We start from the raw sequence: 13,379 nt of genomic DNA on the forward strand, positions 1-13,379 counted from the left end.
CAGTTTGTTTCATATTCATATATTTAAGCTTTTTCTTTAAACATATTGAGCACAATTATTTTATATTTCATCATCTGTTCTTTGAGCTTTCTTTCACCTACTGTTTTTACTGTTTCTCATTCATGGTGTTTTGTTTCCAGATGTGTGCATGCTTGTATTAAAGTAGAAATCTTTCAGAGAGAATTTTCATTTGCTTTTGTTACTTACCTGAGGGAGCTACAAAACTTTGACCTCCATTTGTAACCACTGTAATTTTTCCACTTGAGATTTCTTTCACCATGGAGGTAGTGTATGAATTTGGATTGGAAACCTATATGAAAATGAGCTGATGGTTCTGAATTCTTGGGAGAGATTTTTTTCAGAGAGACAACTTTCCTTATTGTCTCCTTCTGGCTGGTGGGATTTATTTTGCATTCACTTATCTCTGGAATCCTAGCCTTCCTTATTGGTGAGGTCTTCTATGAGATTCTCTGCCTCTGAAATGGACCTTGGGTTTCATTTCTTTTTTTTATTTCTTTTTTTAATCCTCACCTGAGGATGTTTTTTTCCATTGCTTTTCAGAGAGAGTAGAAGGGAGAGAGAGACATCAATGTGAGATAGACACATCGACTCCCTGCCCCCTCCACCCATTCTGACCAGGGCCAGGGATCAAGCCTGCAACCAAGATACGTGCCCTTTGCCGGAATCAAACCTGGGACCCCTCAGTCCGTGGGCCAACGCTCTAACCACTGAACCAAACTGGCCAGGGCTTGGGTTTCATCTCTTATTTACAAAGTCTGACAGCAGAATCTCTGATGTGAAAGCAGCTTACCTCACAGGGTTCCTGTTTTCCTTTTGTTTGGGAGCTTTGTGACCTTGCTTTTGTGCTGTCTTGCTGATACATTTATCCAGCATATAGTGCATACTTCATCCAGCGTCTGAATTGTTTTAGTCAGAGGGATCCTTTATGACATCTAATCAGTTATCATTTTGCCAGAACCAGAAGTTCCCCTGCCATCCTTCCAGGTCCTTTTTTCATCACTCTGGGTCCACAGATCTCTTCCTTCTGGAAAACTTTGAAAACACTTAAACATTTTCGTAAAATGTTTGTAGCAATCCCAAGTTCCACTAGGCTGGATGCAGCGAAGCAAGCATAGATTTTGCAATGCAACAGACTGCGGGTTGCATCTTGGTTCTGCTAGTAACGGTGCCTTGGGTTTTTCCCCCTCTTCTGGGGGGCTGCAGCAAACAAGTCATAAGTTCAGCTCTGACTGGAACTGAACTGGGGCTGCAGTGCTGAGAGCACCAAATCCTAACCACTGCACCACAAGGTAATTAGGGCCTTGGAAACAGCATCTCACTTAGTTTTAGTTTCCTCATCTGTAAAGTGAGGTTGACAGACCCTGCCTTGCAGTACTCTCAGGATGATCAAATGAAACAGGGTCTGCCCCTAACATGTGCTGAATCTGAATCAGGAGAACAGATAGAGGCCACAGACCATGTGTCTAAACATATAAAAGTTACAAATGATGCCAGCAAACACATGAAGCTAGCAAATGGTTATATAAAGCGGTTCTATTTCTACCTTGACAATATCCCTTCATAATGACAAAAACAATGCGTAAAGTTCAGATTTTTATAAAGCTAAAGTCAGCAAAATATTGAAGACAGCTAAATTCAATTATTATTGCACATCTGGATGTTATAATGATGGATTAGTGATGTTTGGATGAGTAATAAAGTAAAAACACACATAATTTATAAATTATTACATGTTTATTTCATAGTTTATTTTTCTTGCTTTTGTTTCAGCAAAATTATGAGTTATATTGTTGTAATAAACATTATCACATAATTTGTGTTCTATTAACAGTGATGCCAAATTACACCACTATTCTTGAGTCATTGAGTCTTTGTTTGTTTTTAATTAATTCCATTTGGAAGAAATTTCTGCCGAGTCTCTGCTCAGTTCTGCTACATATTCTTAAAGCCGTATTTAGAATCAGAAATGAACTATAAATTTTACATATCAAGTTTAAACATTGTAATGAAGTTGCATAATTATAATTTAAAAGAAATTTTTTAATTTCATATGGATCACCATTTTTATATAGCTGATTTTTTTCTCTCTTAATGGCATTTATTTGGCATTCCCATTGTGTGGCTAAGAATAGTTTATGGTCAAGTTTGTCATGCATTTCAACAAGATGTGCTGTATTGGAGAAGATTCAGAGACTGTCCTACATGATCTTTGAATTGTTCCAAAGGAAGTCATCAGTTCTCCAAAGGAAGTAAGAAATTGAAACCATGTGCTGCCATTTCCAGCTCTAAGATTGCTTTTGGATTTTTGGTCACATTCTGACCTTGTGTTAGTCTTCTATTGTTACAATAAAAAATTACCACAAAGTCTGTCCTACAGAACTATAAGATAAAAGTCTGGCATGGGTCTCATTAGGCTAAAATCAGGGTGATGGAGGCGTTAGGGGAGAATCTGTCTCCTCGCCTTTTCCAGCTCCGACACCACCGGCATTCCTTGGCTCCTGGCCCCTTCCTCCGTCTGCATCTCTCTACTCTCCTCCCATAGTCACATTTCCCTCTGCCTCTCTTCTTCTGCCTTCCTCTTCCACTTGTAAGAACCCTTGTGACTAACTGGGCCCACCCGAAAGACCCAGGTGATATTCCTATTTTAAGGCTAGCTGATTAGCAATTTTAATTCCATCTGAGACCCTAATTCCCCTGTGCTGTGTGACCTGACATAGTCACAGGTTCTAGCGATTAGGACGTGGACGTCTCGGGGGGCCACTTTTCTGCCTACCATAGACTTTCTAATCATGTTGTACTGTTACCACAGGCTTGCCCACGGCAGATTTTTAAATCAATGTCTATAATTGAAAATCGTTTTCCTAGTTCTTATATCAAAGATTGCATTTTTACAACAAACGTAAAACCGATGGGACACTCCATTGTTTCAACTTCCTCGCATTCATCTTCTGTGGGTCAGCACCCAGTGTGGTGCTAGTCATTCAAGGGGCTTTCGCCCAGGTACCCCCTACCTGAGCTGAGTCATATTTACTTTTTAAAGACATTTTATGTCTTCTTTTTTCACTTTATTCATTGCATTACAAATCTCCTTCAGATCCTCCATCCTAGGTATTAATAATTTGTTTCATTGCTTTTTACCCTTCTTATATGTTTGGCCAGAAGAAATGTACCGCATTTCTCTTTTATAGGTACTGTGTTGCATGTACAACAGGCATCCTTATTGCATATTGGACAGTTACGTTTTGAAGAATGTTACACCAGTGTTCTAAATTAGCATTTACCTATAATTGCTTAATACCAACAATGGTTGCCTATTAACTCACCGTCTTTACATGTCAAGTAATTGCATATGGGTTGTGTACAGTGATGTTTCATTGAGAACCCAGGTGTTCTTTCCTGCCGGGACCAAGCATTGTCCTGTGGGAGGCAGAGCTTAGTGCCCAGCCAGTGCCCGGCACACCGCAGGCGCTCACTAAACGACAGGCTAAAATCGATGCAGCAGTTCTCACCCTGCCTTCTCCCTCCCCATTCTCTCCAGCCTTCTTTCCACAGCACTTCACTAGACTCCTTGCTGGTCTCTGTCCCCTGCCCTGGCTTTTCATGTCCATGTTTTTGGGTTCATCTTCTTTCTCTTACCTAATCCCTCTTCTCTGATGAACTGGATTCTAGGCAGGGAGGTGACAGCAGGAAGCTGAGGCAGGAGCCTGGGTTGTGAAGCTTGTTAGAAATGCAGACCCTTTGCCCTGGCCAGGTAGCTCAGTTGGTTAGAGCGCTGTCCCCATACACCAAGGGTGGCTGTTCAATCTCTAGTCAGGGCACGTAACATACAAGAAGCAACCAGTGAATGCATAAATAAGTGGAGCAACAAATTGATGTTTCTCTCTCTCTCTCTCTCAAATCAATTTAAAAATATTAAAAAAAAAAGCAGACTCTCACCCAATTGCAGTAAGACTCCCAGGTGATCTGCAGGCACCTGCAGAAGAAAGTTTGAGAGGCACTGGCTTAGGGACTTTGTCACCCAACCATACCACTTGTATGTTAATCCGCTCGGACTGCCATAACAAAGTATAACAAAGTACCACAGACTGGCTGGCTGGCTTAAACAGAAATTTATTTTCTCACATTCTAGAGGCCAGAAGTCTGGGGTCAAGATGCCAACATCGTTGGTTCTCCCGAAGCCACCCCTTTGGCTTGCAGATTGTCGCCTTCTTACTGTTTCTACATGTGGTCATCCCTCTAAGCACGCACACCCTTTGTGTCACCCTGTGTGTCCAAATTCCCTCTTCCTACAAGGGACACTGGTCAGATTGGATTAGGGCACCCACCTAGCAGCCTCATTTTAACTTAATCACCACTTTAAAGACCCTATCTCCAAATACAGCTACATTCTGAAGTACTGGGGATTAGGGATTCAACATATGGGTTTTGTGGGGGACACAACTCAGCCCATAACACCACTTTAAAGAAGAAGAAATTGAGGCCCAGAGAAGTATGTGACAATCCAAAATCACCCTGTGGGCCAAGAGATGAGAGCTTCATCTCCAACAGAGCCCCTCTGAGCAGCAGCAATGATAGTGTAAGAGGCTGAAGAGATGGAGCCTGATGTTTGCATTTAAGTTTTAGCTTTGCTCCCACTATTTCTGGGATATTGGATACACGCCTTACCCTCCCCAGGCCTTATTTCCCTTTTCTGTGACATGCAGACAGTAGAAGGCTCTCCCTCCAGGTGGTGAGGGTGCCCTGAAACTTGGATGGGAAATGCAGGCTTCCACACCAATGGTGCCTGTAGCCTCCTGACCCCACTCCACCTCCTCTCATCTGCTCTCAAAACCCACATATTCGCTACCAGCCAGATGCCTGATTATTTCCCCCAGGTGATTTGCAGTTTAATAGCTAGAAAAACCAAGGGTTTAAAAATGGTCACGGTGGAATGTCAGGCATCAGCTGGCAGGTGCACAGGTCTTTGTGGGAGCCAAGCCTGTGGCAGGCACTAAAAGGAAAACCTGCTAACATGCCCTTGCACCCGGTGCCTGGGGATTCTCGCTTCTAAATAATAGGCTGTGCACAATTTGATTTCATTTCACTCTAAATTGCCCAGCCTGCAACCAGGGATGCAAGGCGGAGTCCTACAAATCAATTCTGCTGTGCAAATAAGCTGGCGCCTGCTAACCTGGGGGTGCTTAGAAATGAGGCCCAGCTACAGAGCATTAAGGCAATGATTGCCATTTGCCTTTTGGGGTCAAACTGGGTGTGAATACAAAATTGTTTTCAAATGTTTCGTTTGTTTAGATTTATGTAGCATGCACTCTGTTAAGATTTAAGCTATGCAAAGCTCTTTGCTGAGGCTAGAGCGGGAAGGTGGGAAGACTGAGTCCCCTTCCCGGGCTCAGAGGGGCTCAGCACTAGAGTGGGCCTGGCTGTGCAGCCTAATAAATCATGGTTCAAGATGGGGAGAGGAGTTCTGGTATGGAGGGACTCCATCTTTCATCCATACTTTATCCATCTGTACTTTTGGGAGTAGGGGCTGCTTTAAATCCTGCCCCTATGGTATGGTTCATGTTGGCTTCCCACCCATGTTGGAGATCAGGATAGCAGCTTAGAGGGAAGCAGGTTCTTTCAATCTGGGCCCAGGCCTGGCTTTGGTGGTGTAGTACCCTCCCCAGGTCTGGGCCAGGTTCTTAAGTGTGTCCAGTTGGTGTATTTCCCAGCCCCTCTGTGTTCCTCTGGCTTTTGACTATGTCAGCATCCACTCTTGCCTCTGAAAATTCAGGGCCCAAAGAGAGAACAGCAGTCACCCTGGGCAAAATGTAGGTGGTCTCCCTGTCTGGCTCATGTCTATCCATGCCCACCTGTGGTCCACTGTGTCCAGCTGTCCTGCAGCCCTACCCTGCTTCACCCCTCTGTGCCACCACCCCCTCCCCACATGCCCAGTGCTCTGCAGGACCCTTGTCACGAGATCTCCTGCTGCACAGGATCTGCTAAACTCATTCATGGGAAGGAGTAAATAGTAACAATTGCTCCTTCCCAGAGTCTTTGCATTTTAATCAGTGGCCAGTGCTTGAATTAAAAAAAAGAAAAAACTTTAAAGGAAGAAAGAAAGAAACATAAGAGGTAGAGGGAATGACCCATAGTTTCTACTGGAGGGCCTTCTGAGTGTGCGCCAAGCCCACGCCATCCTCCTCGTGTGGATCAAAGGCCAGGGGCTGTCGGCCCACTTGCCTCCTTGCCAGCAGCCCCGGTGGGGTGGGCAGCTGCAAGCCAGGATCCCTGCTGCCCATTAGAGAAGCCTGTCCGCTGCAAACCAGGACGTCAGCAGAATTGAACAGTGAATCTAAAACTGGAACAAGTCTCTCTAATTAGCTAAGACCCAAATCTAATTCAAATAGTGTTTCTTCACTGAACCATGAACCAACTTCATCATCATCCTCCCTCAGTTGACCGGTTTAACCCAGAATTGAACTAAAGTGGGAACATACTGACCATCAGCTAGCTTATGGCTCCCATTTCATAGGTGAGAACACTGAGGCCCCAGCTCAAGGTCATGCGGCACCTCAGTGGCTCATATTGACTCTTTAATAACCCCTTACTTTCTCTACTATTTCAAGTGACCTCTTGACTCAGAACCTCAAGAGATAGTACAAGTTATGTTTTATATTGTATATCTCTGAATCGGGACCCTCTCTTAGAAGTTGGTAACTCAAATGAGAAATGTGTGTCTGGGTTGGAATTCCCCCAGCCTTCCCTTCTTCCCACAGCCCTAGAAAATCAAAGGGAAAGGTTTAAAATTTATTGTGACTTGATTTGTGTTATGATTACTGATACTATCATTATTATTTGCCTCAATTATCTACTCATTTTATTTAAAATATATCTTTATTGATTTCAGAGAGATGAAGGGAGAAGGAGAGAGAGAGAGAGAAACATCAATGATGAGTCATTGATCGGCTGCCTCCTGCACACCCCCTGCTGGGGATCGAGCTTGCAACCCGGGCATGTGCCCTGACCAGGAATCAAACCGTGATCTCCTGGATCCTAGGTTGGTGCTCAACCAGTGAACCATGCTCTCTACTCATTTTAAATTTACCTCCTGAAGGTTATAACATTTATCTAAATTGGTGGTTCTTAACTGGGGGAGACTTTACCCCCAGGGGACATTGGCAATATCTGGAGAGATTTTTGGTTGTCAAAACTTGGGAGGGAGGCACAGTGTGTGCCGCTGGCATCTTTTAGGGAGAGGCATGAACAGTGCTGCACAATGCCCAGGGCAGCCCCCACAACAAAGAATTTTCTGGCCGAAAATGTCAATAGTGTCCAGCTTGAGAAACTCGGATCTAAGTCAACACAAGGGGAAAAGTGTCCTACAGATCCTGCTACCTCAACAAATGAAACTTTTCACTCTTCTGTTTGCTCCCAGCCTCTCCCCCACCACGTGTGCTGACGTTTCTATAGTTCTTATAAATATGGTTGAAATACAATTTACACTCTCCTTTTTCCCCCACTTAATATTGCATCCTGACCTTTTGTCCCTCTTGCCTCATCTTCACAATGACCATTTTTAATGGGTGCAATGTAGTCCTTCCGGTGGGTTGATAGCCCATATTTTACCTGAGCAGTCCAAGGCTCTCATGGGGACTTGGTTCCTGAGAGACTTGCCAAGTGGGCTGCATGGAGTGGTGGTGGCTTGTGTGGGCCCGCTGTGGCCAGCCTTCTCCTCTGCCTTAGCCCAGGCTGATGCCATCATAGTCTTCATCATCAAAAGGCCTTTATGAAGCGCCTTGGTGAATACATCCAAGAGGGATCTTCTGCAGAGGTCTTCCCACCAGCCCAACACGCAGGGCATGTTGGCTCTGACAAACAGCACATATGTCAGCCAGCCACAAAGGCATCCAGGGACCAGGCTACAGGCCAAACCCGATTCTTAAGCAGTATTCATGACAAGAAGTGTGTCTAAGAATGGAAGGCAAGCTGGATTCTCGAAGGGAGCCAGGGCCTTGAGTTCTCTCCTCCGGCTGGCTCTAGGCTTCTTGAAGGACATGGTATTTCAGAAACTAGGGGGGTGGGGGGCACGTTGGCAGGGGTCAGGTGTGCCGGGCTCAAGTGTTCAAGTGCACAGCCTGGGAGAGGACCGGATGCTAGCGGAGACGTTTCTCCTGAGACCTGCCCTCCCCTGCCTCCCTCTCCTCACCTCAGTGCCTTTTTCTCCCGGCAGGTATTCCATGAGCAGGGCATCCTCTTCGGCTACCGTCACCCACAGAGCTCCGCCACGGCCTGTGTCCTCAGCCTTTTCCAAATGACCAACGAGACCCTCAACATCTGGACTCACTTGCTGCCCTTCTGGTACCTTCCAGCCATCTCATTCGGGAGTCCTGGGAACCAGGGCTTCTTTAAAACACAACTGGGGTGGGGAGGGCTGAGATGCTATGCTGGGATTTTGGGGACTCCCCAGGGTGTGTGGGTGTGGAACAGAGGCGAGCTTTTGGTCATGGATTGTGGTAGGCTTCATGGGGCTCCTGGTGGCTCCGTGGTCTTCCGTGGTCCTGGACCTGATTTCATCTTCTCCTCTTCAGTCTTGGAGGCTTTCTGGGTCTCCCGGGAGACCTGGTTAACATGTCATGAGCTTGAGCAAGTCACTTACCCTCTCTGAGCCTCACATTTTTCCATCTGCGAAGCAGGAGGATAGTCCACACCTTCATTGGGTCTCTGTGAGGATTATGGGAAAAGACACTGGAAAAGGCATTGGGCACAGAGCTGTGGGTGCCCTGTAATTGTTCTGGAACCACAGCAACTGTACACAGTTAAGAGCTCTGGGACATGCATGTGTGCAAAAAAGGGAGTTGCCAGGAAGGTGAAAAGGGGAAGGACCTTGCTGAGAAGGGGACAGTCCAAAGAGCAGCTTCACACACCTCATGTCTGTGCATGAGGGGAAAGTGGAGATGGGGTCAGAAGCCAAGTCATAGTCTATCCGAGCTGGAAGAATCTGAGGTCGTGCCGGGCACTGTCCCACTCATGCTACCATTGGCAAAGATGTGGCCCAGAGAAGGGGGCAGCTTGTTTACACTACAGTCAGGGCACAGGCTGGTCTCTGGGCTCCCCCCAGATCATGTCGAGAAGCCAGGAGAGGAGGAGGGACCCAGAGTGTGTGCAGGTGGAGATGGGCCCGAGGAAGGCAATGTGCCCCATCAAAGTCAGAGACTGACCTGGTGCCAAAGGCAGGGGAAGGTGCCAGAAACCTTCCCAGGGAAGGAGAGAGCAGTTAGGCTTGTGGTGAACTAGGGCTGTCTGTAAAGAAGCCTATGGCCCACTAGCTGGTCAGGGTGGCAGCGAGATCCTGCCCACGGAGGCTGTTTGTCATTTTAAATTTAAGTAAACATCACTAAAAAGTCTAAATGCTAACAAACAATAACTTGCAGAAGGGAACAGAGTCGGTGTCTCCCTAGCCCCTCTTCCCCCTGGAGCTGCCAGGTGAACCTGTTTGTTGTGCATCCCCCCAAAGCGCTTCTAGGATGGGAGCATCTGTGACATGTGTACACCCAGAGCCCAGTTCTTCCCTCCACCGCCCTCCCCAGCTCTGCTTCCCTAGGAGCTCTGACCATAGCCTCTCAGGCTCTGGAACAGCTGCAAGGTGTCTGTTTATGGATGAACCACAGGTGATTTAGGCTGTTTTGAAGTTTGCGCCACTACAAAGAGTGCTGGCCGACCATCCTTATTTGTGGGGCCTGAGCCCTGTGCACAGATCCTGTGGGACGACTTCTTAGCTGTTGGACAGCTGAGCCATGCTACGCTGCCAGGCCAAGCTGAGCAACATGGAGTGGCAGGAGGGCTTGGGAGAACCGGAGTAAGATGCCCTAAGGAAGGGGAACTAGGGAATGATCCTGAGATGATCAAAGGGTATGTTTTAAGAAACAGCAAATAGCTTAAGCTTTATCAGCTTGGACAGGAGGAAAAAGATGATCACGCGTATGGCCAGAAGATTTATTGATGCTCCTGGGGGTCCCTGCGTAAAAAGCTCTGTAGTCTCCTTCCCTGGGAGTAGTTTGTGGAAGTAGGCAGCTCTGGAGGCAGGACCCCATCTCGTGGGTTATAGGTCAGGAAGATCTGATGCAGACGTGTGCAACACTGCTGTGTAGAGATGGAGCCCAGAGACCCAGGCCCTGTTGAGGCTCAGCCTGGGCCTCTACCACTCAGAAAAGTTATTGTAATGTTAGTGGAGGAATAGTGTGGAAGAGACGGGAGAAAAACATTCTGTTATCCTCTAAACTTTCAGGGCTCCACCTGGGGGATGGCTTCTGATTGAGGAACCTTCCTGTAAGGGGGACAGGGACAAACTGTAGGGATGGTGACCAGGTTAAATGTGGGTCCTATGAGAAATGGTTGAATGCACTGGGGTTATTTAGTGTGAAGTTCAAAGAGGTGGGGAGAGGTTATGAAGACTGCCTTAAGATATTTGATGGGCTTGTTGTCTGTGGTCCAGTCGGGGAGCACTAGGGCTGATCAAATGGAGATAGATTCCAGAGAGACAGATGGCAGCTCAGTGAAGAACTTTCCAACACTCAGAGCTGCCTTGGTAGGTGGTGAGCTCCCCGTCCCAGAAGCATGCAAATTGAGGCTGGAGAATCACTTGAGCAAAATGCTGTAAGAGGGCTCTGTCACCACCAGCAGGGAGAGGGGACTGGATAAAGGCCCTCTTCTTACCCCTCCTGCTCATTTTCAACCAAAAAAGGACCCCACAAACTCTCCCTTGCTCGTGGCATTTCATCAAAGCGAGAACATGTAGGGATTAGCCATGCCAGGGGAACAGAAGGCAGGAGATAATCAGATGGGGTAAATAAGTGGAGCACCCAGCCATGGGGACTGATGGGCCATGCTGTGTTCCAGGTTCTTCATGTGGAGGTTTGTGACTGAACTGTATGTGATAGACACCCAGAATGACAGCTACTCCTGGCCTCTGCTTGTGTACATGAGCACCAGCTGCGTGTACCCCCTTGCATCCAGCTGTGCGCACACCTTCAGCTCCATGTCCAAGAACGCCCGGCACATCTGCTACTTCCTGGACTACGGTGCTGTCAATCTCTTCAGCCTGGGTACGTGAGGCCTTGCTCTCGACTTCCCTCCGCTAGGACTGAGCTACCTGCCCCTTCCCCTGGGAGCTGGGGTCGCCAAAAGGCTTCGACGGGCTTGCGGAAGAGTCGTGGGAATGCAGTGCCCTGTCTAGGCTCCCGATGAGTGTTTCATAAGCAGCTTATCCAGCGGTGTGCTGGCAATACTTAACAACTGGTTCTCTGGGGATGAAAGCCCTGGTCAGTGGCGTTGCTGATTTGTGGTATAAATACTCCTGCGTGTCAGACTTCAAGCCGCCACCATGACATCACTGAGCGCAGGTGGGGACAGATACGCAGTAGCACACCCCTACGTAGTAATTCCTCTATACTGACACAGTAGATGGATTAATTGAATAGTTATTACTTTTATTAATATGATTCATTTAATTATAACTTATGTCATTTAATTTTTAATATTAGCTGTGTCTAACAGTTGGCTCACAAGTTCTCTGAAACTGTCTGCTCCCACAGGCCAGGTGAGCCAACCACACACGAGTGCTGGTCTCTGTCGTATCTGACAGGGAAGTGGGGTGGTCACAAACCTCATTTGTCCAGAGGCTTAGAGAAGTTAGCGATTTTCTCAAAGTGCCACAGGGACAGAGTGACAAACCGGGAGCTCCGGCCTTCTTGTGTTTTTCTTTATGATGTCCTCTCCTGTTGTCTCCTGTCTTCTCCCCGACCATGGGCACCCATCTCTCCCCTCACATCCCGGTTCTAGCCTCTTCTCCCTCCTGATCCTGCTCTAGGCGTGAAAGCAGAGGCATCATCTTCCTTCCCCAAGAGGGGGTCCATGAGGAGCCTGCCTCTATCCCATTTCCTCGTTTCTCTTTCTTCACAAGCTACACATACACACACACACACACACACACACACACAGATACACACACACACACAGATACACATATAATACACAGATACACATGCATAGATACATATATAATACACAGATACATACCGACAGATACACATATAATACACAGATACACACACAGATACACACAGATACATATACACACACAGATACACATATAATACACAGATACACATATACAGACACATAATACATATACACACATGTACATATGCAAAGTGGGGCAAAAGTAGGTTTATAGTTGTATGTGAAACAGTTTATTTTTGTATTATTATTTATTAATTATTATATTATTTTCCATGCAAACAACTGTAAACCTACTTTTGTCCTACCCTGTAAATACATACACACATACACACATATACACATATAGACATACACATACACACATATACACACACACACACCTATACATATATAAATATACCCACATATGCACGTACACAGTCTTTCCTGCCTCACCTCCCACTGAGTGCTCTGCTGTCCAGCCCTGCCATTCACTAAAACTGTGGTTGCCGAGCCCCAGCCTCCTCCTGACTTGGGATTCATGCAGCCCTGTGGGCTCTCTCTCCAGCCTTTGATGCAGGGGCCCCCAGTGCTCCTTAGACCCCCTCTTCCTGTGGCTCCTCGTGCATCACTCCCTCCCCTTTCTCCTCCTTTGCTGGTCCCCCTTCCTCTGCTCTCCTCCATAGGTGGGTGAGCTCAGCATCAGTCCCTGGGCCTCTGCTCAGACATGGCCCAGTTCCCTGGGTGACCTCCCCTATGCCCACCATCCCCTGACACCTCTGGTGAGGTGCTTCCAACCCCCATCTCTAGTTTAAACTGCTTACCTGAGGTCCCCCCCGCAATCAGCCCTTCGACCTAGACTATCCACCTTCTCCCCACCTCAGCTCCCCCTCCCTCTCTCTCCGGCCCATCCCACTTCCACCATCCTCTCTAATTAGTCAGCACATTCAGTTGAGTCTCTCCTTCATATTTTTCAAATCGGCTCTGTCTCCCTGGGTTAGCTCAGACCCTCATGTCCCCCTGCACTGTTTCAGCAGTCTCCTCTCTGCCCCCCAAACCCCATTTCCACCCGCTCTCCGGGGAGGTTTTTACAACACCTTCTGGCCATGGCACCCCTCCCACTTAAAACCTTCCAGGGTTCCCAGTTTCCTGGGATGAAGTCCAAACTCCTTAGCCCGGGAGTTTCCCCAGCCCTTGATCGCCTGCCCAGACTCACTATGACAAGAGCAAGCATATTGGAGCAATCAGTACAAGGCAGACTCGGAGCTGCGCGCCTGGCACACATCACCAAGGGGCGGCAGGCATAGCGCGGTGCCTGGTGGCCCGACGGCCACCACGCCCTGATAGTTACATGATCCTGGGCAAGGTTCTTAACCTCTTCA

The 13,379-nt window shown here is 47.3% G+C and overlaps 1 protein-coding gene across 1 annotated transcript in view; it reads left to right on the forward strand.

The window, feature by feature from the left end:
- Positions 1–13,379, forward strand: part of PAQR5 (progestin and adipoQ receptor family member 5) — a 67,072-nt gene that overhangs the window by 35,595 nt on the left and 18,098 nt on the right. Inside the window, exons 3-4 of the mRNA XM_081131850.1 lie at positions 8,231–8,358; positions 10,897–11,102. Coding sequence (XP_080987976.1) covers positions 8,231–8,358; positions 10,897–11,102 — 334 coding nt within the window. The remainder of the gene's footprint in view (positions 1–8,230; positions 8,359–10,896; positions 11,103–13,379) is intronic.

This window comes from Miniopterus schreibersii (assembly GCF_964146895.1).
Source record: "Miniopterus schreibersii genome assembly, chromosome: 1".
Lineage (NCBI taxonomy): Eukaryota > Metazoa > Chordata > Mammalia > Chiroptera > Miniopteridae > Miniopterus > Miniopterus schreibersii.